Source organism: Myotis yumanensis, unplaced genomic scaffold, assembly GCF_028538775.1.
Source record: "Myotis yumanensis isolate MYYU_CA2020_CCGP unplaced genomic scaffold, mMyoYum1.0.hap1 SCAF_10, whole genome shotgun sequence".
Classification (NCBI taxonomy): Eukaryota; Metazoa; Chordata; class Mammalia; order Chiroptera; family Vespertilionidae; genus Myotis; species Myotis yumanensis.
In genome coordinates this window covers 56868527-56894109 of record NW_027223761.1, presented here as the reverse complement: position 1 = coordinate 56894109, position 25583 = coordinate 56868527, and the positions used below count along the sequence as shown (strand labels likewise).

General features: G+C 35.1%; 1 protein-coding gene across 2 annotated transcripts in view; it reads left to right on the top strand.

Annotated features, from left to right (window-relative positions):
- NOX4 (NADPH oxidase 4) overlaps nt 1–25583 on the top strand; it is a 161007-nt gene that overhangs the window by 69846 nt on the left and 65578 nt on the right. For both annotated transcript variants that reach the window (XM_070425837.1, XM_070425838.1), the window contains 2 exons: nt 341–403; nt 12260–12320. In XM_070425837.1, the coding sequence (XP_070281938.1) occupies nt 341–403; nt 12260–12320 (124 nt within the window). The remainder of the gene's footprint in view (nt 1–340; nt 404–12259; nt 12321–25583) is intronic.

The window sequence follows — 25583 nt, the reverse complement described above, 5'->3', positions numbered from 1 at the left end:
TTGTGTTATTTTTAGGGTATTTTTTCCATTGATTTTTTTTATAGAGAGTGGAAGTGGGGGATGAGATAAAGAGAAAGAAACATCCATTTGAGAGAGACACATAAATTGGCCTTGACCAGGACTGGGGATCAAATCTGCAACCCAGGTCCATGCACTTGACTGGGAATCAAATTCAAGACCCTTCAGTTTAAGGACCAACACTCTAACCATTGAGAGAACCAGCCAGGGCATAAAATACCTTTTATTCTTATGTAATTTTTGAAAATTAGCATACAAGTGCCATATTGGAAAATTAAAACTTCTCTCTTGGTCATTTAAAATTTTTTTTGTTGCTTTTCAGTATATCACTCTACATTGCCCCAGTGTGTCTGCATTAGAAAATCATCCATTTACCCTCACAATGGTAAGAAACTTGTTTTTTTAATTTTTTTAGAATGAAATGCATATCTTACTTTTTTATACTCCCACCTCTTTCTAAAAATCATTCAATGCTGTCACAAGATCCTTGTGTAAGTAAGCCATCTTTTTGCAGAGAAATATGTTTATCTGTACAGAAACCTTGTAACTATTTATTTATTATTTTATGCTATTTTAAAATTCAGAGTAACATATTTAAAATTTATTAAATCTTTTTTATTCAAAATGCATAATTTTTTATAATTGCACTTTTTGTTTTGTGGATTATGTACCAAAACATAATCTGTGCATAATTTTCTTTAAAGAAACTGAACTTCTTTAAAGAGATTGAGTTGTGGTAGCAGCATAAGAAAATCCAGGCAGTGTTTAGACAAGAAAAAGTCCAGTGTAATAGTCCTGTATATGGAGGAGTAAAAGGAAAATAAGGTAAACAAAATAAAATGGAATAATAATGGAGGGGGCTAGCTAAATAATGGAATCACCAAATATTTTAGCACATTGTTTACATTATTTTATGCATTCTAAAAATGGCATGAAATAAAAAAGTAAATAATTCACAATTGAATAAGATAAAATTGGAACTTTCCCTCATTTTTCCCTTTCCAATTATTTTCTTTAGAGTTTAACATATATTCCTCTAGACATTTTACTTTATAATTTGGCATATATAGGTGTTTGGCATATTTGATGAATTTTTATTTGTTTTATCATTTTCTCTTTTTACTCAACAATATATTATGGAAAACTTTTCATTTATGTTTTATATGCCTCACTCTTTTTAATGACTACATAAAATTTTATAAGTTATTTAATATTCCCCATTGATGATGGGATTAAGATTTTATTCCATTTCTAACTAAGGTAACAGAACAGGGACCGCATGTTTAAGTGTGTGCTTAAGATATGCAAATAAAATTGAACAAATTATAGGGTGGGGAGGCAGATAAATAACTGGTTTGACACTGGTTCTGAGATGTAAGATTGGGTTTACTAGGATGGAAACTGCTATAAGTTTAATATGCCTCTTGAAAATAGTACTTGTGGAGACAGCTAGGCCAGAAAAATCTATATTTAGAGGATAAAAGAAACAGAAAGGGAGTGTCAAATGGTTAGAGAAAAAACAAGTTATTTGAATAAATAATTGCAATTCTTTAAAGGAAAAAATTTCTTCATTGCTTCAAATTTTGCATTCTGTTTGTATGTAATAAATTTATTTATTAATAAGTAAGAGAAAAGCATGGTGGTTACCAAAGGGAAGGGAGGTGGGGGATAGTAAAGGGTAAAAGAGGTCTAATATATGGTCATATAAGAAGATTTGACTTTGGGCGGTGAGCACACAATTCAATATACAGATGATATATCATAGAAATGTACACTTGAAACCTAGATAATTTTATTATCCAATTTAATTTGAAAAAAATAATATGTAGTCTGGCATCTAGTAAAATAACTGACAACATTCTATTAGATCAAGAAATATTTAAGTTCAGAAGTGAGTTGGATGGAGGCAAAGAGATTGGATGCTTAGAATTCTATATTCATGAGTTTTTTTATCTGACCATATGTGCACCGTACTCTATATAGGTCTAGGAAATGGTTTGTACCCTTCCCAGATTTGGGAGAATTAATAGCTGGCTCACTCATACTATCCCCCAAGGGGCAAATCTTGCTGCTATCTAGAAATGGATTTTAGTAGAGAAAACATTTTTAAGATAAATTTTACATTATGCTGTTTTGTTAATTTACTATTGTTAACTTTAAACAGACAGCAACCAGATATTTCTCCAGCAAATTGTATTTATTCAGGAACAACAGAGAACTGCAATTTGGAACATGTGGTCTAATGGTAAACCATATGCATGTCCAAAGAACAAGAGAGATAAACTTTCTTTTGCAGAGGAAAAGGGAGTTCAGAGGGGTTGTAAACAGAGTCCATTGAAGGAGGCTGGGAGTTTGAAGTGTAGTGGCTTTTCATTGGCTGAGTTGTAGCAGTCTTTCATTGGCTGAGTGGTTGCTGGGCAAGGAGAAGGTCCTACTTCTTCCTGTTGGAGTAGCTAAGTAGAAAAACATCTTCCTGTTGGACATGGAAAGTATGTCTCTTTCTGTTTGGAGTAATTGGATGTAAGTGGTGAGTGAGTGCTCCTCCTATGGGCTCTCACAGCTCAAATTTAAGAGGGGTTTCTGTTTATTAATCACACTATGTTTTCCTGCCAATTCCCTTCCTTTTGTGCAATTAGTTCTATTTGGCACTTACATGTAAAATGCGTGCTTCTTAAATATTTTCACTAGAAAGGGTTCCTTTGATATAAACAAAGCAAAACAGTAATTTCCTACGTGCTGATTCCCACTAAAAAGTGTGTACATACCCCATCTTTGTCAAAGATAATAGTCCCTGCTAATTAAATGCTTAAGAAGTTCCTTCATAAACTTTGAAAATATTATATTGTTTAATTCTTACTATATTTCTATGACACGTGTACTGCAAATTATATTTTATGTAGAAAATAATGTGACTGCAAGAGATGAAATAAAGTCACACTGCTGGTTGGTGGCACAGGTGAGATACACAGACCTGCCTGGCTGAAAGGCGTGCTGTCAGCTATTCTGCACAGTCTCTCTCTTGCCTCACCACTCATTGATGTTCAGAGCATTCATATTTCTAAAACTCTTATTGGTTGTAGATATACTTGTTGTTGGTGTCAAACAACCAAAATGTATTGCCATTTAGGAGAGAACTGTACTGAAATTACCAAGAGGCATTTTCAAGAGAAATATGCAATTGAAAGTTTTGGATTTTCTGTAGTACTAAGCTCTTCGAATACTGTGGAGAGTTAAAAGTCAAATAAGTTCTCTGCTAGAAAACTGTGACAGTAGAAGGAAAAATCAAATCTATAAAATATGCAATGCTCACAAATTCTGTAGTTGGAACTTCAACTCATTTTTTAAATGGAGAATAAATTTTTAAAACTGAAAATATGAGAAATAAGTACAAAAGCTAAGGCACAGAAGCACGAAAGTAATTTTCACCATTTCAGTCATGGTAAAGCTACGTTTTGAGTACTGATTCTATTAGATACCCAAAGGTTGGAGTTTTAATTCCTTAAGGTGCTTCAGCATTTTTACACTTGACATTTCTTTTCCTACACAAAGACATGATAATTGGGTGGGTTTTCCTAGGACATTGTGCTTGTTTTCTGCTATTGCACCTACAAATCTCCTAGGGCAGAACCAGCAGGCACATGTTTGGTGTCAAGACTGAGGGAGAGCGGAGGTAATCCTATACTAATAGAACATGGATTTTGGAATCCTAGACAGTCCGGGTTGGAGGACTGGATCCCCCACTTATTAGTACTACATCCTTGGATGAGAAAATTAACATATTTACCTTTGGTTTGCTTCTTTATAAAGTGTGGCTAATAATAGTGACTTCTCTATGGAGTTACTGTGGGTAGGAATTATAAAAGATATAATAAGTGCTAATATAGTAAGTTCTCAGTAAGTCAGAAGTTGTTACCCACTGTCTCCTCCACATTTTACCTTTCATAATTTGTTGACACCTCTCTATTTGTGTCACCACTCCCCACGTCACCTTTGCTATTATGCTTTTTATTTTTATTTGTTATGGTTGTTGTTTTAGATCATGAGTGTAGAACCTAGACAATCGGATTACATTGAATTTTTTGCCTCATTCTGCAGCATGAACTAACTGACCAAGCTCTGGCCACAGTCTGGTTTAGGAGCAGTTATTTCTGGGATGGATGATTTATTTGCCTCTTGTGGTTTACTAGCAGTTAGGATGAATGATGAACTTTTATTGGCTGAAAACCTGGGTAGAATTTTACGTGTTGTTCTTCAACTATGTATTGGATCTCTAAGTGTTTTCCAGCTATGCTCTGTAATTGCCAAGTTTGGATTTTCTACCAAAACAAATCTATTAAAGTATGCTATCATCTAATTTAGATGTAGGAATCAGATATGATTTTAAAAAACTCAAACTTAAAGCATGAAACCTACTGCTTACTACAAAATGTAGCTTCTCTTAGTATTTCACAGAGACAGACATTTGTTATGCTTATTGATATTTTTCAGAGATTCTCAAGGAAATAATGCACAATCTACTTTTTTTATGGTGGTAACAGATTGAAGCTTACATAAATATATCTATATCCATTCCTTATTATTTTAATTCAGAAGTACACATGTACTTTCCTGACAGCTGTATTCTAAATTGTGTGACTCATGACTCTTAAGCTTGGATAACCTAATTTCACATATTTTTCCATGAGTCAGAGGCAAGTTTAGCTGTTGGTTTGTTATTGTCTGTACTCTAACATAGCATGCCTTCACTTGCCATCATTGTTTTGCTTTGTGTTTTTAATCTCTCAACCAGTCACTTTGGGAATAGTCTTTCCAGTTTTCAATGAAAACCAGACAAGAATGGCCATGCATGGCTTAAATATTGAAAATATTTATTTCATTTCATGGGTTTAAATATAAGCAGGAAATCTGCTTTAGTGGTTTGGATCTTCTGTCTTGCTTTCATCTATCTAATTCTTAAAAATTGCTTTCCTCTAGGGCTTTACAAATCTTTTGCTTGGACAGCTTAGAAACTCAACTAGGATAGATGACAGATTAGCAAGGCAATAAAGTGTCTTAACTACAGACCATGCACAGTGGTGGAAGTTGCCACAGAAGGTCACTAATGTTCATGAAATATAACGGGACATCTGAATTCTCTGAAAGTTAAACATCATCTAATTGCTCAAGGCTGGCTCTTTTCCAGGGAAAAAGAATATATTTCTTCAGTGCATAATGAGAGCCTGAATATATGAACATTAATCGGTCAATGTGTTCAGAGCAAACCTGCTGTTTAATAGTAAACTTGATTTATTCAATTGGTATTTTTGGATGCCTCCTTTAAACGAGGTATCAAAGAGAAAATGATGGATAAAAGCCCTTTCTTGACTCACATCTCCTTCCAGCCTCTCCCCCATTTTTCAGTTCTTCAGTTCCTTTTCTTTCATTTGCTCTTAAATTCACCAATGCTTGCCCACAGCACTCTACTAAAACATTTCCAAGGTCAGCATGACCATGCTACTGCTAAATCTAATGGTCATTTCCCAGTTCTCAATGGGTTTGACTTCTCAGGAGCACTTGACACAGCTGATCACTTGCTTTATTAACATGTGTTGTTCATTTTGCTTCCAGGACATCCATTCACCTGGTTTTTGTCCTTATTTTTCTAACTCTTTTTAAATTTTTTTACTGTTCCTTGTCATTCCCATGACCTCTAAATATTAGAACACTCCAGTGTCCATTCCCTGAAACCTTTTTCTCTCTGGTGATCCTATTCAATCTTATTAATGCATCTCTGTGTTATTGTTTCCCAAATTTATATTTCCAGCTCAGCTTCAACTCTAAAATTCAAGATCATATATCCAATTGTCTACCCAAAACTTCCACTTGGATTTCTAAAGAAAATCATAAGTTAGCATGTCTAAAATTGAATTCTTAATCTTTAGCCTTCCAAATCCATTCCACCCATACTCTTCCAACCCTCTTCAGTTACTGCCAGGTTGTTCAGGCTGAAAATCTGGACGTAAACTTAACTTGTACCCTCTTTTTAAAAAGAAAAATACTGCAGTCAACAATCTGTCCACAAATTTTCTTGCCTCTACCTTTAAAATATGTCCATAATTTTCACACACCCAATCCACTGCCATCTGCATGGCCACCTAGTTGGTCTCCCTCTGTCTGCCCTTACTCACCTATCAAGTAATCTTAAGAAACAGCCAGGATGATTATTTTAAGATGCAGATTAGATCATGTCATTTATCTGTTTAAAAACCTGGTAGTTTTCACCCTGAGTTATACTTAATATAGCTTGACTTGCATCTGTGTGAGTGTGTGTGTGTGTGTGTGTGTGTGTGTGTGTGTGTGTAAGAGGGGATGTCAGAGGTCACTATTGCTGGAAATACACTAAGGAAAAGGAAGGGTGGTAGGAAATAATGTCAGAGAATTCCTTAGGAGTCAGATTATGTGGGGTTTATAGGGCATGGACAGGGTTTGGCTTTCGCTTTGAGGAGGGAGCCATTGGAGGGTTCTGAGTAGAGGAATGACATGTCTAGCTTAATTTTTAACAGCATCACTCTGGCTGCTATGTTAATATTAAATGAAGTGAAGCAGGGAGACCACTTAGGAGGCCGTTGTGGTCATCCAGTTGAGGTATGATGATGGCTTGTCCCAGAGTGGAGCTGGTGAGAAGTGTCAGATTCTTAACACATTTTAAAGTTAGAGTTAATAGGATTTCTTGATAGATTGCGTATGGAATGTGAAAGAAATAGAAGACTCGAGCTTATCGTTCAGTTTTTGGTCTTAGCAACTAGAGCTTTGTTAACCGAGATAGGGAAGGCTGTGCGGAGAGCCGATTATGAGGAGAGTATCTAGAGCTCAGTGTTGGACAGGTAAATTTGAGATGGCACTTAGTGTGCCTTTAAAAAATATTTACTGAGCTGATGAATGGCAGGCATTTGGGCTCTCCTTTCCACTGTACTAGTTATTCCTGCATCTAGAGCCCTTTTTGTCTCGCCTCTGCTTATCTTTGGGTTTGTGGAGGGGTAATTGCCCGGCTTGTGCTTGCAGTGAGGTGAATCTGGGGGTCCAGTTATTCCATATACAGACACGAACAGTTATTTTTTAAAATCATGGGCCCACACCCAGCCTCTTTCTGGGACCTAAGATTTCTCATTACCATGTAGGAAAGATGGGCTTGCTTCTCAAAGTAGATCTCCTTTTTGAAGGTAGACTAGTTAAGTGCGGAAATGAAGGGGCAGGAACATGTTTTAGTTGATCCATGTTGGTTTAGGTAGATTATTAGAGTGGATCAGGAGAAACATGGAATATAATGTTGGAAAGAATTTGGAACAGATGTGGTTAGCCATATAGGAAGGAAAATAACTGGGTGTTTGTCCATAGGGGGAACACAAATGGTTAACCAATAGGAGATTGCTATGATCAGACCCTTTCTTTGGGAAGATTATTTGAGAAGACTTGAAAATTGATTGAATGTTGGCACAAAGAGAAATACCTGATATTACTCTGGGATTTGAGGCTCTGCTCTGATAAGGATTTTTTGGATTCTATGGCCAGATATAGGAGAAGGAGAAGGAGAAGGAGAATATAAGTTGGGAAGTAAAACAACAGCAATTTGAGATATATTACATTTAGAGTGAATTTCTGGTGGAAATGTCTAGTAGGAATAGAAAATGTGAAACTAGATCTTTGGAAGAAAAAGCTAACAATAAAGTCCCGACAACAATGATTAAAGAACATTATGTTCTGTGATCATTTCCTCTGGTTTAATAAATTTAAAAGCAAACACATTGTGGCTTTTAAATTTCTTTTCCATGTTGAGTAAATCCTTGTGCAGTGACATCATTTTTACATTTTGTTCCCAAAATGTAAGATAATTACATAATATCTGTTTGTATTTTTGTGGGACTGTTATAAAATCTTTTGAGCACATTAAAATCTCAACATCATATTGAGCAAATAATTTGAAGGAAAAGTGTTTTATTCCCTCTAGGATAGCAAAGTACACATTTTCTAAGATCTGTTGTTATAAATTTTGTCACTTTATTTTCTTAGACTTAACTAGATGTTGTGGTATAGTACGGTCTACAAGAGCCAAACTCCATTCTCTTCATCTAGGTAACTTACGTGAGACTAAAGGAAGACTCAGCAATGTTTTAATGTCTACTTTTAAATTTAACATTTAAAACATTTAAAATTATAAGCATTGTAAAAGCTAATAATAAATTTTAAAAAATAGATGTGTAAGAAATGAGTTCTTACTTTCTATCTTTAATTTAATTTCCCAGAAGTTAATGTTGAGTAATAGAGTATTATATATTCTCTTCAACAAATTTCTATGTATAGAGAAAAAACACTAATATCCGTTTTTATTTTAATGATATGAACTTAACTACACATACTGTCTTGCAACTTTTTAAACTGAAAAATTGGCATAAGCATATATTTCTTTACTAATGTTCTGGGAGAAACAAGATAGCCATGGATATTAATACTTTATTATTTCTTTCCTTTGAGAAGTTTTCAAAACACTCTTAAAAAGATAGTAAGGCATGCCCTAACTGGTTTGGCTCAGCGGATAGAGCATCGGCCTGCGGACTCAAAGGTCCCAGGTTTGATTCCGGTCAAGGGCATGTACCTTGGTTGCAGGCACATCCCCAGTGGGGAGTGTGCAGGAGGCAGCTGATTGGTGTTTCTCTCTCATCGATGTTTCTAACTCTCTATCCCTCTCCCTTCCTCTCTGTAAAAAATGAATAAAATATATATATATTTTTAAAAAGATAGTAAGGAGAAACATGGAATATAATGTTGGAAAGAATTTGGAACAGATGTGGTTGGCCATATAGGAAGGAAAATAACTGGGTGTTTATCCGTTGCTCAGTGGTTGAGCATCCACCTATGAACCAGGAAGTCACAGTTCGAATCCTAGTCAGGGCACATGCCTGGATTGCGGGCTGGATCCCCAGTGTGGGGCATGCAGGAGGCAACCAATCAATGACTCTCTCTCATCATTCATGTTTCTGTCTTTCTCTCCCTTTCTCTTCCTCTCTGAAATCAATAAAAATATATTTAAAAAAAAAACAACAACACATATTTATCATTTAAAAAAAGAAGATAATAAGAAAACATTAAAGAATCACTAAATTGTACCTTAAGCAACATTAGTAAATATGAACATTAATTTGGCAACACTACTAAAATGTGATTCTGAGATCTTTAGTCACTTTTAAACCACCCATGCTGAAACCGTTCTGAGTTACTCTGTGCAGGCCACCTTCAAATTGGAGGCTCTCTGATTGGCCAAAGTCTCTCTTAAAATCTGTCTTCTTAATTCTTAACTAGTCTGAGGAAATTTCTAAAGGCATCATTACCAAGAATTTGAGAGAAACAATATTGTGTTTTATCTTTTCAAAGCAGATTAGCCTTAAAAGCTTGCCGAAACCGGTTTGGCTCAGTGGATAGAGCGTCGGCCTGCGGACTGAAAGGTCCCAGGTTAGATTCCGGTCAAGGGCATGTACCTGGGTTGCGGGCACATCCCCAGTAGGAGATGTGCAGGAGGCAGCTGATCGGTGTTTCTCTCACATCGATGTTTCTAACTGTCCATCTCTCTCCCTTCCTCTCTGTAAAAAATCAATAAAATATGTTTTTTTAAAAAAAGCTGTATTAATGCATTTGTCCAGGTAGTAGAAGAGGAAGCTTTATAGGCTCCTACAAGACCTGAGGAGATGTTAAACATCGTATGTAATTATCTTTTACAATGTCTGTGCTGAAAGAATAGAACAGGGGTATGAATACTTGGCAAATGTTTATGTTTTCCTTTAGAATAATACATTATGAGATTAAGTCAAGCTAGATGCACACTTAGTCACGTGAAGACAGACCTTTTTGCCTCCTATTCTATTTTCTTGGATTAGATTTTTACATAACCTAAGATAGTGAGTTAAATATCAAGTAACATATAGATAATTATATTGGTATCTTGGAGCTCTGTTGGGATTCTTGCTTTCTGCAAACTACAACTTTTACTGCATAGAGGTTCTAGCCAGTCTTAGGTAGTATGAAGTAAAAATGGTGGGTGATTTTTACATATCACATCATTTTATTTGGAGACTTACTAATGACAATACTGATTGATCTCAGAATTATTAAAAATCAGGATGTAAATTAAATAAATATTAGACTCATAATTATAAAGGAAATATTTTAATAGTGTATATTTGATTTATTTTAATATTTCCTATTACTGCAAGCAGTAACAATCCTATTAGAAACACTAATTGCAGAATTGTAGTTTGGAAATCTATGTTACATTAATGCCCAGCTCTGAACATATATTAGATCATATGCTTTTTAGTTTGTTTGTGATTTGTCATGAGCATATGATTAATACCTACATTTTAATTTACTTTTTTCACTGATATCCAAGCCTCTTTACTTCTGTGATAAGTCATTTACATATCTCCATGGTATCTTCATCTTCTTTTATCTCCTCTCCTCATAACAGCCTACCTGACCTGTGTTAATTAGTCACCACAATGAGCTTGAGGATTTTTTAAAAATATATCTTATTGATTTTTTACAGAGAGGAAGGGATAGAGAGATAGAGAATTAGAAACATCGATGAGAGAGAAACATCGACCAGCTGCCTCCTGCACATCTCCTACTGGGGATGTGCCCGCAACCCAGGTACATGCCCTTGACCGGAATCTAACCTGGGACCTTTCAGTCCGCAGGCCGACGCTCTATCCACTGAGCCAAACCGGTTTTGGTGAGCTTGAGGATTTTAAATTTGTTTTATGTAACCCATTCTCTCTGGCAGGGGCCTCCAGAACCACTGCCATTTTCTTGCATCTGTGCTTTAACTTCAGCCTATATCCCCTCTAATATATATTGTTGTACATTGGTTCAATTAATCTTCAACCAATATGTTCTTTCCTCCTTCTCCATTTGATTTCTCAAACAACCCTTATCTTTTGCCATATATTTATTTTAATGAAGATAGTGACCTTTATAGTTAAGAACTATGTAGTTAGATAAATCTGGATCTGAACTCTGCCTTGTCTTTTTACTAGTTCTATGATCTTGGGCAAGTTAATATTTTTAATTTCAATAACTCTATTTCCTTAGCTATAAAAGACAACTCTCTAAGGTTATTGTGATAGTTTGAAACTGAAGCACTTAGCACTGTCCTTGGCACATGATACTCAATGACCACTGGGTAGTCACAGACAGGTGATTCCTTATCTATAACCTTTAGGTTAGATGTATTTTTAGAATTCAGAATCTTGTGGATTTTAAAGGGTGTGCATATTCCTTATATAAGATCTCTATTAGGATGTGAGGCAGCATTCTAAACAAAATGATATTTCTGTAGGGAAATACTTCTCTATAATTTTTATAGAGAAGTATTAGCCTCCCATCATTACCCATCCATCACTTCAAGTCAGATATTGCCACCGAGCTATAAAAATACTCATTTTTCAGAACTGTTGAATTTTGGAATTATGAATAAGGGATTGGGATTCTGGAAAGTAAAAGGAGATTCTGCATTTTCTTATTGTGAACTATACTATTCTCTCATTTTTACTATGTGGGTGTTTTCTAGATCTTACAAACATGGGCCAAAGATTCTTTTTCTTATTTTTGTTACCATAACTCACTCTCCTCCCAGGTGCCCCTGCCTGGGGATATCACTCCAGGTATCTTCTGAGGATAGCACTCCAGATAGCTTCTGAGAATTAAAGGAATGAAATAGAAAGAAATGGAATGCTTTCAGTATCAGTTTCCTCTTTGGATATTGGATATTTAAGTCACATTGAGAATTATATTTTTCTGTTCTCCAAAATTTGTTAGAATGCGAAGCATATGATAATATCAGGAGAGAAAAAGACATCAAAATTTTTAGTGTACATTCTGCCTTTGTAGTAAAAGCTGTGATCTCTTAAATATTTTAACTCAGAAGATATTTAAGCAAGATTTATAGTAAGATATAATATACTAGCAGTTTGAGACTATATTAAATTGTTTTATTTAAATACAGGTTTTTAGAGAAATTTATATTGTCATATTGACTAGTTGACATTGCTCTTTACTTCCACTAATGACTACCTATATACATTTTTATTCCATTGCTTTCTATTTTATATTGATTTGGGGGACTTGGAATGAGACTAAAAGTTGCAATTCAATCGTACCTAGTAATACATAATTATTATTCAGAATTTATTCTAGTATTTATTTATTTTTTTAGTGTCCTACTGAAACCAAGGCAACATTCGGGGTCCACCTTAAAATAGTAGGAGACTGGACAGGTACGTAGAACATTTTGTTTTAAGGTACATGCTTTGAAAATAATGAATCATACAATAATTTGTGTCTAAGTAGCAGAATTGCCAGCATGTATAGAAATGTATGTATGTTCTTAAGCTGTTGTTTGTTTTCTTTACTTATACAGTTTTGATATTTATGTTTTCTTCCTATAAGATGAATTTTTGAATTAGAATATTTCAGATATTAGTAATTTTTATTTTCAGATCTTCACAGCAGCTTTATTTGTAATAACCAAAACCTGGAAACAATCCAAATATCTATTAACAGCTGAATGGATAAAAAAAAACAATTGTGGTATACTCATATAATGGAATAATACCTAACAATACTAATGAACAAACTATAGCTATATGTAACAAGATGGATTAATCTCAAAATAATCATGGTTAATGAAAAGAGCCAGAGTTCCCATGCCTTAGAAAGTACTGTATATTGCATAAAATTCTAGAAGATGTAGAACATTTTAATTATATATTATTCATTGTGTTTGCAAATCGCAGGTTTCCACCTACTTGACAGATGTACTGGCAATAGTGGGAACACTGAACTATTTTTTTCCTTTGTTTTAGAGAACATTATTTTAAAATTGGTGGTTGGTTTTACTCTTAAAATAATTGACACTTGGGGTTGATATCACACAAATCTTCCAGTTCTTGCATGACCTTTCCTGTGGTATCCACCTACTACATCTCTGAAATAGTGGTCATTCTTAATAGCAGGCCTATTGGTGGTGGTATTTTACTCATTTGTTCAATAAATACTTTTTTTTTATTTGAGAGGTTATATTAAGAGTTCTATGTAAATAAAAGAAACATTCATTCTTAATATTCCCTTGACTGTTTAGGTTGATTCCTCAGAGGAAAAGATGCAGGCATAAACATGAATGCAGATGTAAATAAAGATATTTATAATTGAGTGCTAAACTAGGAATTAGTTTTTGAAAACTATAGGGAATCAGAACATGTAGTCTAGGGCTATAAGAAAAGGTTCACAGAGAAGATGTAATTTGAGCTGAACCTGGAAAATCAGGGACATGAGGGAAGAAGTAGGTCGTTTAAGTGAAATTCACAGCATTGTCAAAAACCAGGGAAGATAATGATTAAACCATATTTAAGAAGGGTAAGTCAATCAGCCTAGCAAAAGCAAAGATTTTGTTCTAGGAAATAGTCTAGAAAATCCTCTTAGGGTCAGCTTGGTGAAGATCTTGAATGCCTAGACAAGATATTAGAATAACATAGAGATGCTAGGGAACCTTTAAAGAATTTGGAGCATCATAATGAAAATAGTATTAATAACTTGCTAGTTGAATCAGTTAGAATCAAGGGAAGATTCTATGGTGCTGGAAGCTGGAAGAGAGTCAGTGGCGGAGAGGGGATGGAAACTGGGCAGTAGAAGCAATGAATTTGTAAGCTCAGGTTGAGAAGTTAACATTGAAAAGGAGGAACTAATTTTTGTAAAAATAAGAAAAGACAATATATGTATTGTATAATAAAAGAGAAATATTTTAGGAAGAAGAACAATTGAAAAGCTTATATCACACAATTAAGAAATGATAGTATAAAATTCTTTGTCTATAGAAAGGACAACTGGCTTGGTGTTGGAAAGTTGAAGAAAATGGAGAAATATGTAACATAGGATCTCATGGGAAAACAATGAAATTAAGTCAAAAGATCTTTGAGCAGTATTGACCTACTTGGAATCATGAAAAACCAGGCTTGGTTCATGTGATAGCATTCAAAGAGCTCATGATAGTACAGGGTTAGAAAAACACTGGTATAGTTTGGAAACAGTAATTCTTATGACAACTACTTGATGTAACCACAATTGTTTTGTACCCTTTGACCAAGAATAAGTGAAGTTCTTTTCTGGTTAAAATATCAACATGGTAAGGATTAACTTCAGTAATGAACGGTAATTGGTAGAATTCTACATCTGAAGGGAAACAAGCACAATGAAGGTATAATTTAATTCATCAGTGTAAGCAGAAACTTCATGATGGTTTATTGCTAATTATTGCTACTGAGTTTCTTCATATTTTCTATTGTCAGCAGCTCATTAAAATAAATTATGTCATCATTTATTTTAATCTCTATTAGGAATACTTAATAGTTTAAATTTTATCCTCTTATTTCATGTACTATGTCATTGAGGGATAAACAAGATCATTTTATTCAGAGTTCAGTTCCAGTCAGTTGCTTTTCAATTAATAGAGACCTTCTTGGTTATTGACTTTAAATATTTGTTGATTTGAAAAAAATGTCAAGCATTCATGCAGAGAACCCCTAAATAATTGTGCCACTATCTGGCCTTTAAACAATGGAATTATAATTATGGAGGGGAAATGGGGACATTGCTCCTGAGATCAAGGATCACTGGTTTTTATTCTGAAAGAATTGATTAAAACTCAGTTTTAAGCACAGTAGTTATAGTAAATACTAAGGAGATACTTAAGAATTCAAATATCAAGTTTTACTTTTTAAAAATCAGTTAGAAATATTCCACAGTGACTTTCTCTTCCCTGAAATATGTTCTGCCTGGACAGGTCTAATGAACAGGTTTAAGACCACCACATGCACGATTTTTCTAAGATTAATCAACTACACCCAGCTGTAGAGTGTCCATGCAGCAAATGGAGCAGCTGTATAGCACAGTATCAAAGTTTTGTATTTGTTGTTTAGCCTTTTATTTTACCCAGGCCTGTAGTTGCATCTCCTAAGTGTGTGAAAGATTTATTGAAGTTTAGAAGTCTCTTCAAACCTCTGAAGTAGTTCAGGTTTTTCCCTGAAATGATGATGGTGGTGGTGGGGCGGGGGAGTTGTAGTGAATTATCAGAGTAGATTTCTCTATGAATTGAATTAATATTTTGTTGTTCTTCTAGAATCAAAGTCAGATGTATGGTGACAGATTGCCTGTTAGCTTGATCTAACTGTTCAAAATAGCTTATTTCTTTCTTCATTAGATATCATTATTTTTGAATAATGTCTGAGATAATGTTACACCATAATTATTTTAATCATCTAAATAGCAGCTTACTCTTGAGGGGTCTGAGTTGTACTATAAGAGCATTATATACCTAATATCCATATGTAATTAATTAAAAAATATTGTCATTGTTCCATTCAGTAATTAGTGTGTTGACAATAACTGGATAAAAATGCAATGAAGAGCTCATAACAGCCTTTTCTTAAATCTTGGGTATCCATTCCCATATTTTTTACTGGAAAATCTTGCTACAATCAGAAGATATGGTTAACTTTGAGAATTCACAGTGGGAAAACAGGGCCATATAATATCATCTCTTTGCCTTGATCACATAATACATTAATATTTATAGTACAACTAGGCTTAGATAGAGCTTTAGTTAAAGGGAGGGCCAAAAAGGAGGCAATTACTCTGTCTCTACTTACTTCAGTATCACTCTATTAGCCAGGTATGTCTCAAACTTCATCTAGCTCAGTGGTTCTCAACCTTCTGGTTCTTTAAATACAGTTCCTCATGTTGTGACCCAACCATAAAATTATTTTCGTTGCTACTTCATAACTGTAATGTTGCTACTGTTATGAATCGTAATGTAAATATCTGATATGCAGGATGGTCTTAGGCGACCCCTGTGAAAAGGTCGTTCGACTGTCAAAGGGGTCGCGACCCACAGGTTGAGAACCACCTATCTAGCTGATTGTTTATTAAAAGATTAAAACATAGTATGTGTGAAGTATTTAAAGTGTTTTTTTTTTTTTTTGTCATTTGGATTAACTCCAAGTGGAGTTAGTATGCCGGTTAATGACTTATTAAATAATAATAATGTCATTATTTTATAATGACTGCATATTTTGGAACAGTTATGGCATCCACCTTACACTGTTTATGTCGGTGACTAGCTTTTGGTTGCTGCAAAATGGTAAAAACCAAAATACTCCCATTGAATACTGAGCTGCTTTTTAAGGACGTGCCAAAAGAGGAGATACAAACTAAGTTTGAACATACTGACTTCATCATGGATTATATTCAAATATACGAAACATCATGAGTTTTACATAATTCATGTTCACACATTATAAACTTTAGTCTAAACCCATAATAAATATGAATTATTAATTGCAATATCTGCAAAGGAGTGACTAGAAATACTGTTTTTCTTGTTTGTTTGCTTTTTGGCTATGGCCAGCAAATTATAATGGTTAGGCATTTGTGGAAAATAACGTTTAAATTATTTGTTACTTTGCTAAATAATCAAATATTTATTAAACACATACAATGTGCCAGATTCTGCACTAGTCTCTGGAAATTGACTAAAACTAAAAAGGTCTCTGCTCTGATAGGGTCTGTATTCTAGTCAGTATAGACCTCCAATAAACAAAAAGAACAGATCAATATGTAACAAGTTAGAGGGTAATAAATGCTATGAAGAAAAATAAAGAAAGGTAAGGAAGTAAGAATGATGAAAGGTGGTAGTGCCATTTAAATTGGTTGTTTAGTTACAGACTTTTTGAGCAGACATGTAAATAGGTGAGGTGACAAATAAGGTGGATTTCAGAAAGAGGTATAGTCAGGCTAAGGAAACAGTAAGTGCAAAGTCCCTATCACTTTTTTTTTTTTACTTTTTAATTTAAAATTTTAATTAAAACATTTTTATTTTTTTCTTAGTTTTTATTTTTACTTTGGATATTCCAGGAGCAGCAAGGAGGCCATTATAGCCATAATACAGACATTGAGGGAGATTATAGTAGAAAACGAGATCAGAGGGGTTATCAGACTCTATAAGAGGACTTGGTTTTGAAGACTACATCTGAATCAATATTAATTTTGTTCTAATATATACTACCTGGGGGTTGGCAGGCTGAGGTTATTTTTTTATGTTTTGGCTTATTGATTTTATTAAATGTATTGGGCTGACTGGTTAAAAAGACTGAATTTAGGAGGAAGGTGGAAAAAGTGAGAAATCTAAACATTGTAATAAGTAGGTCAAACTTTTTTAGTTGTGTGGGTAGGAATGATATGTCATTATTTGGAATGGTGGTTCTAAATATGGGTTCTGGTAGCCTCACCTACCCCCTATGTCCAGTTACTTCCTATGGATGGTAGTAGCTTCCTGCTACTCTCTGGATTTCTTTATCACTTTTGACTTGGCTTCTCAGTCCTTCCCTCACTAGTCACTAGTTCCCTGTGTTAAATTCCTTCCATTTAAAATATGTAGAGTCATTCCAGGTTTGGCTGGATCCAGACTATTACAGGAGATCAGCAGAGTGTCTCTGAACAGAGTACAAAATCCAGAGGAGTAATGTATAGGAGGATAAGAGGACATGCAAAAAACCCTGAAGCAGTCAAATGTTTGTGTTCAAGGACTGGTAAGAAATGCAGTAAGAACTGAGTAAGTGGAAATGTTACAGGGAATAAAGTCTGAGAAATACCCATGGATCACATAAGATAGATACTTGCAGACACTAGTTTTATTACAGATGTTATGGAAACCCATTGGAGGATTTTGATTGGGGTCTGACTCACATTTTAAAGTGGTAACTGGCTACTATATAGAGAATATGGTGGGAGTGGGCCTGAGTAGTGAGTTACAAGAGGAACTCTTGCTGATGTCTAGACAAGAGAAAATACTAGTTACACAAAGGATAGTGATTGTGTCATGAGAAATGAATGGATTTTAAAGGTATATCTGACAGGTTTTGCTGACACATTAGAGGTGGGGTATAAGAAAATTTAGGTATCAAAGGTAACTGCAAGGATTTTAGCTAAGTAAGTGGACAGTGATGCTGCTTATTGAGATAAAGAACCCTGTGGCATATTGGGGGGCAGGGGGAGCAGGGGAGGGCAAGAGTGGACATTCACAGTTCAGTCTTGCACATTTTGAATATGAGATGCCTCTTAACTTCCAAGAAGTGGAGTTGAATAGGCCTTTCCATATGTGAGCCCAGAGGTCAGGGAGAATTCTGTGTTAGAAATCTAAACCTGGGAATCACTAGTACATTCATGGACTTAACAACTTGAAGCTGGATAGGATCATCTAGGGTAGGAATTCTCAACCATGTAAAACCCAAAACATTGCTTTATAACATCTTATATGCCCACTTTACATTGTTAATATACAATCTACAGATGTTATATCTACAAATACATTATAAAAGTAAATTTATTGTGCTAACCTTATTATAAAGAAGCTATTAAAATGAAAAATAAATGACAATAGGGTGGTGAAATCCAGAGGTGGGGCAGGCACAAGATAGTGGGGGGGCAAGAAGGGGACAAGAGAGGGGAACATCTGTAATACTCTCAACAATAAAGATGAAAAAATAAGATAAATAGTAAATGATTTGCATCCAATATTTCAAATTTCAAGCATGACTGCACTAGAAGTCATAATGAAATAAGTGACTTGTACCCACATGCAGAATTATCACAAATAAGACAGTTCTAAATACAGGCTCCCAATATAATTGAAACACTGTGAGCACTGCAAAATGGCGAACATCTTTTGGTTAAATTCTAGACACAATAGCATACAATATTACTGCAGTTTACATGGTGGTTGTACTCCTGGAAATTTCAGTTCGTATTTATTTTATTTTATTTATTTTTAATCCTTAACCAAGGATATTTTTTCACTTATTTTTAGAGATAGTGGAAGAGAGAGGGAAAGACAGAGAGAAATATCGATGAGAGAGAAACACATCAATTGGTTTCCTCCTGCATGCACCACTACTGGGGACTGGGTCAGGGAGGAGCCTGCAACCCAGAGCACTAGGCACTGTGCCCTTGGACATTTTGACATGTAGAGTTCAGCAAAGGTGACTAAGAAGGAGTGGCCACTGAGGTACAAGGAAAACCAGGAAAGTCTGAGTCCTGGGCATCGTAGGACAGTGTTTCAGAAACTGAATTAATGGCTAAATTAATGACCTTGAGAATTGTGTTTTTAACGGAGCGTTGAGAACAAAACTTGACTGAAGTAGGTTTGAGAGATAATGGTAGTAAGAGAAGTGGAGATGGTAAGTATAGACAAATCCAGAGGTATGTGGGAGCCAGCTCCTATCAGCTTATTGGGTCACTGGGGGCTTCTCTTCCAATTCTACGTTCAGTAAAGTCAAGTTTGGGAGCTTTCAGTCATTCATAGTGTGATTATTTATCCCACAGAAATCGATAAGCACCATAAAGTGGGGTTTAAAATAATGTAAGTCCTGGCTATTAAATATTTGCTAAAGCACCAATGGACAAATTCTAAGGAGTTTGGATGTAAAATTACATTAAAAATAGAGCAGAAAATAGAAGGAAGAAGAGAAATCCTATTTTTTATCACTGAGATTGAGGATGGGGGAGGATAAGGAAGAAGGTGCCATGTACCATTCAAAATAGTGAATTGATGCGTGAAGCATGGAGGCCCTTATGGGTTGTGCCAAGAGGTCTACTGAGATACATGGTCCAAAATTTAAAGTGAGACAAGCCAAAAAAATTGTGAGGTTCCCCCGCTCCCCAACCCGGCATGGTCCACTTCTTCAGATTAGCTATTAAGCAGGTGGGGAGTTGGATTTAACCAGCATTGCTCTACTCCTGATTAAATTCACTATAGTTGTCAACTCCAACCCATTCTCTGCACTGTCGCCATAGAAACTTCAAAACATGAATCAAATGAAATCGCTTCTCTTGCTTCAAACACTTTAATAGCTTCCCATTTCTCCTAGCATAAAGATAAAAAATCCTTCCAATGGCCTGGAAGGGCCTCCGTGCTCTGGCTCTGTCAACCTTCTCACCTTGACTCAATTTGTTTTCTTGTCTGCACAACAGCAACACTGGTCTTTCAATGCCTTTTGTTTTGCTTGCTTCCTCTCACCTTATTTTTATCCTTATCCATGTATTCTTACTCTCCACCACTCCTGCCCACCCTACCCACACATGTATCTAGTATATTTAAATCACATCTCAGAAGTAACTTTGTCTGAGAAGCCTGAATTGTTGGTATTGTTTCTTACATATGTTGCCACCACTGTATTTCTTTCCTTAAGAGCACTTATCTCCATTGGTAACTATACATTGAAAGTGTGCACATTGGTGTAACACATTTTCTCCATAGGCTATAAGCATTATCATTGTAGGAACCTGTAACTCTTTTTGCATACCAGTGTACTCAAGGGCCTATTGAAAGGATTGTTCATAATAAATGTAAACATTTATGAAGGAAAGGGAGAAAATGGGGGAGGAAGGGAGAGGGAGAGGGAGAGGAAGAGGGAGAGGGGGAGAAAGAGGGGAGAGGGAGGGGGAGGGGAGGAGGCATATCCTCTCCTTCATGAAAACTCACAAGTTAGTGGGGCAGTGGTCAGCTATATAAACCAGTGTAATACTGTGCCCACCAAAATGGAGGATGCCATGGCTTCTTCGAGGAAGATTTGGGAGGCTTTTCAGGCCAAACTGAGTCTTAAAGATAGATAGGACTTGCTCAGAGTGGGAGTTTATTCCAGGGAGAGAAATAGCTTGAATTAGTGGCTGAGAAGGATCATGAAGTGCCAGGAAAATGTCATGGTGTTGGAAGGCCAGGCTGGGATGTTATCCAGAGGTCATGTCATGGAGGAGCTTGAGGGAATCGCTAAGAAGCTTGGTCTTTCCTCCTAAAGATAATGGTGAAAAATGGAAGGCTTTTTAAACAGGAAATGAAATCAATGTACACTTTATATGGGTTACTGTGATGGCTGTATGCAGATTGGAAAGGAGAAAGACCAGGTTAGAAGCAAAGATGCCAAATTAGAGATTTGTCATCGTGTCAAGGAAGCTGAGGAGAAAAAAGTTCTGTGTCAGGAATGGACTAGGACCACACAATAATTTTGCGAGTGGCATTACTGCTAATATTATAAAGGCCATCTTATGGGGAAAAATCAAGGGATAAGTTTGGGAATGGTATAGACTGCTTTGGATTACTGAATAAATTGGAGATCAGAAAGTAGAGAGTTGGTAATAAAAAGAAGCACATGGCAATGGGCCTATTTCTAAAGTCATCCTGTTTCTAAATTCCCCCAAAACTCTGAGAGTGATTGAATTTATACTGTTCTGGCTTGTGATTAGCAGAAAGAGATGAGTTAGCAAATACATATGCAAATTACTTGTGTATCCATCCAAGTAGATCTAGGTCAAAATGAGGATTAACATATTATATCTTCAAGTGTATATTACTTATATAGTGAATCACTATATTTAATTCTAAACTTTTAGGAATGTGGAAATCATTGCAGACAATTAATTAACTTGATAGAATTTAGCATAACTTATTTTCTATTATACTAAGTCAGTCAATGAATATGAGCTGGTGTTAAATTCCTCATAAACTCAGAAATCAATGAAATTTTTCTATCAGGGAAATGAAAAATTTATATTACAATTTAAATGACCATCTGTTCTCAGGATATAAAATAAATTGTTTTCTCCTTGGTTTCTCAGTTTATGAACATGAAATCTATGCTATCATTTTTTAGTAGATGACAGCTCACTTATAATGCCACTGAAAATATAGAGACTGCTTAGTAAATTATTGGAGTTCACTATTCATAAAGTTTTATTCTAGGTCAGTCATTTTACAACTCCCAAAATGAAGAAAAACACAAAATTTTTGTTTTCTGGCCAATAAAAAACGTTATTTTTTATTCTTGAAAATAAGCAGATTACATAATTTCTGGACCTAGAAATAGAGTTATTACAGCAAAGTGGTTTGTTTTTGTAGATTGTTATGTTTTCATCAAGATTTGTTCTGTTCCTAAGAGAAGTTCGAATTCTCTATTATCTACCATTTTCTGTTTTATTTTACTATAAATAATATGAAGGAAAAAAGAATAGTAAGGAATTTTCTTGGTAACGTAATTTCTCAAGCAATGTCAAAAATATGACAGTAATGTAGTAGGTGGCCAGGAAGGCATATGTCATTTTGCCAAGTCATTTTAGTGTTAATGGACTAAATAATTTCAAAGAAGGCAGGAGGGCAAGGGTTTTATGACATTATTATTGAGAGGAACATTTTTAAGTACTAATTTTTTTATGCCCTTGCTAAGCACTTTACAAATGAAGTAATGAATTAGTTCCTGTTCCCTAAACAAATTGTAATTTTTAAAGCAAAATTGTGACTTGATGGATTATAATGAAGCAGATAGGGTTCTTTAACGTCATGCATATGAACACACCAAAAACATTACATATCTTAATTCCAAAGAAAGGTACTTATCTTCTGTGGATTCAAAGGCAATTGAGAAAATGAACTTTCTGAATAGTATGAAACAAAAATACTTCTGCTCTTATTATGATTTTTGAACTTTAATGAAGAAGGAGAGTGGGATTTCATAAACATATATAATTAGTATGGGGAAACAAAACTCTTCTATAAAATGAGATTTTTGAGAAAACTTGGAGGTGACAATTAAATAATGGACATGGAATGCTAGGGAACCCCAAGAAATGGACCTAGACTGAGAAGTACAATAGTTAGTGGAGTTAGTAAAGAAGAGTTAAAATGGTTTGTTGCGGTGTAAGGAAGAACTTAAATGTAGAAGGTGATTATAATTTTTTGTTAGCATAGTATTGAGAAACTAGTAACATGTTGGGGTTATCCACATAATTGTGAGGGAAGAAAACGAAGAGAAAATTCACACAGAAAACTTTGCATATCCCAGTATGTTCTATGATAATACCTAGCAGAAAGTTAGGCCTCCAATTGGAACAAATAAGAAAATGTGTTTTAAATGTGGGGCTGTCCTTCAGGAATGGTCAAGTGATTTTCCTCCTTTCTTCCCCCTCTTGTCATTTGTGACATAGTCTTCTGAGCTTTCACTTGCACAGTAACAGCGCAGATCTCTTGTTGGTGCTGGAATGGCGGACTGTTCAGTGGTGGTTTGGGGTATTGTGTCCTCTCTGGTTGAGATACAGCACTCACCCACAGGCTTTCAAAGTTGGCAGCGAGCATAGTGGAAAAGACAACCAGGGCCAACATCCAAACCCAATGGAAATGGGAACTTACCTTTTTTATCTTTTTTTGCGGTTTGTAAATGCATTTACACAAATAAATATTCCTTATTTCTATTCCTGCTTTCCCCATAGGGCAGGAACAGATGGCAGTATTTTTCTAAACCATCTTTTAAACGGAGGTTTTTACTTGAATTTATTATATATTTGTTTATTATTTAACAAGATGAGTTGGCTTTTACAATGAAAACCTCTCACATTCCCTGAGCCTCTCCAATATATTCATTTGGTGATTATTATGTTTTCCATATTAAAAAGAAGTCACAGGAAAAAAATTGATATAACTTTAATGAGTATTGAGAATCAAGCAATATGAAGAAAATGAAAGATATTTTTAAAAAGTACAATAGTTTAGAATGACATGCTGTGTTTCTAGATATAAAGCTGAATATGGTGAAACTGTTCATTCTTCCCAAAATAAACTATAGGCTTAATACAATTTCAATCAAAATCAAAACTCAAAACAAAAATATAACAATATTTATTTGAAAGAAACATAAGAAAATAATTAAAAATAACAAGAAAACTTAGAAAATCTTGAATAACAAGATAGTACTGGCCCTATTAAAATATGCTGTAAAATGAAATAAAATTTACAAGCAAGCTAAGAATTTACAAGGCTAAATAATATGACAAGGAACATAAAGCTATTAAGTGAATGCATTGGGATTTGAACTCAAGCTCATCTCATGCAAAAGCATGTGTTAATTTACTATACTGCCTCCTATAATGTGCAAATAGTATAAGTACTATGATACTAGAGCAAGGAATATGTTAACAAAAGAAAATAGCCGAGAAATAGACCTTTAATATATGGAAACACATATCATTTGATAAAAGAAGCTCCATAAATCAATATGAACTATCCTATATAATAAAAGGCTAATATGCAAATCAACCAAATGGCGGAACAACCAGTCACTATGACATGCACTGACCACAAGGGGGTAGATGCTCAACACAGGAGCTGCCCCCTGGTGGTCTAAGCCATCAGTCGGAGATCCCCTAAGGGCTCCCGGACTGTGAGAGGGCGCAGGAAGGGCTGAGGGACCCTCCCGAGTGCACAAATTTCACGCACCGAGCCTCTAGTTAGTTTATAAATAAACAATTGGCACTTAACTATTAAAAAATTAAATCTTTAAATGACAAAAAATTCCAATAGGTTAAGTACTTTAAGTTTAAATGTTAATCTATAATAATAAAAGCATAATATGCTAATTAGACTGAACATCCTTCTGGACGAACCTTCCAGACAAAGCCAGGGCTGCCAAGGAAGCCCGGGTCTCAGGTGCCAGAGGGAAGCCAGTGCCGGCAGCCGGGGGAAGGGAGGCCTACTCTTGCACAAATTTTGGCATTGGTCCTCTAGTCTGTAAATAATCACCAATTCTAGAAGTAAAAGACCATCCTATATTGGAAGAATTCTCAGAGAAAAGTCACTACATTTCACTATATAAATATTTAAAAATTATGTTAGAAATAAAAAACAAATTGAACAGAAACTTATATAGAAATTACCCATTAATATCTTCAATATGTAAAGAGTTACTTCAGTTCAAAATGAAATAAGCTGAGAAAAGAAATGGATACACTATGTGAACAGAGTAAATCATACTAGTATTGAAATAAATGTTAATTAGAATAACTATATACTATCAATTAACAAAGATTGCCTTTGTTGGTAATATCCATTACTGGTGTGGATGCAAAATATTAACATTTTACTCTCAAGGATATATGATTAGGGTTCTTTAGGGGAAACAACATATTCTGTCTTAGGAAATCTTAAAATTTATATGAGCATGGTAAGGTGCACTTGCATGTGCTGGAGAACAGGTTAAAGTAGGAGCTTTCTAGGCAGGACAGTGTACTGTAGGAGGAAAGAACACTGATTGCAATAAAAGGCATGATGTCATTAGGAAACATCTGATGTTAATGCAGCTGAGCTTAGAATTCACAGTGAAGTATTGGGCGAGAGGCTGCAGAAACATGGAGTCATTTTTTAAAAGAATGTTGAGCATCAAACTGAATAAATTAGACTTTATTCTATATTCTACAGGAGATGAAGAATCTCTATTCCAGCCCTAGCTGGTTTGCCTCAGTGGCTAGAGCATTGGGCTGTGGACTGAAGGGTCCCGGTTCGATTTCTGTCAAGGACATATGTCTGGTTATGGGCTCAGTCCCCAGTGTGGGGTGTGCAGGATGCAGCCAGTCAATGATTCTCTCTCATCATTGATGTTTCTATATCTCTC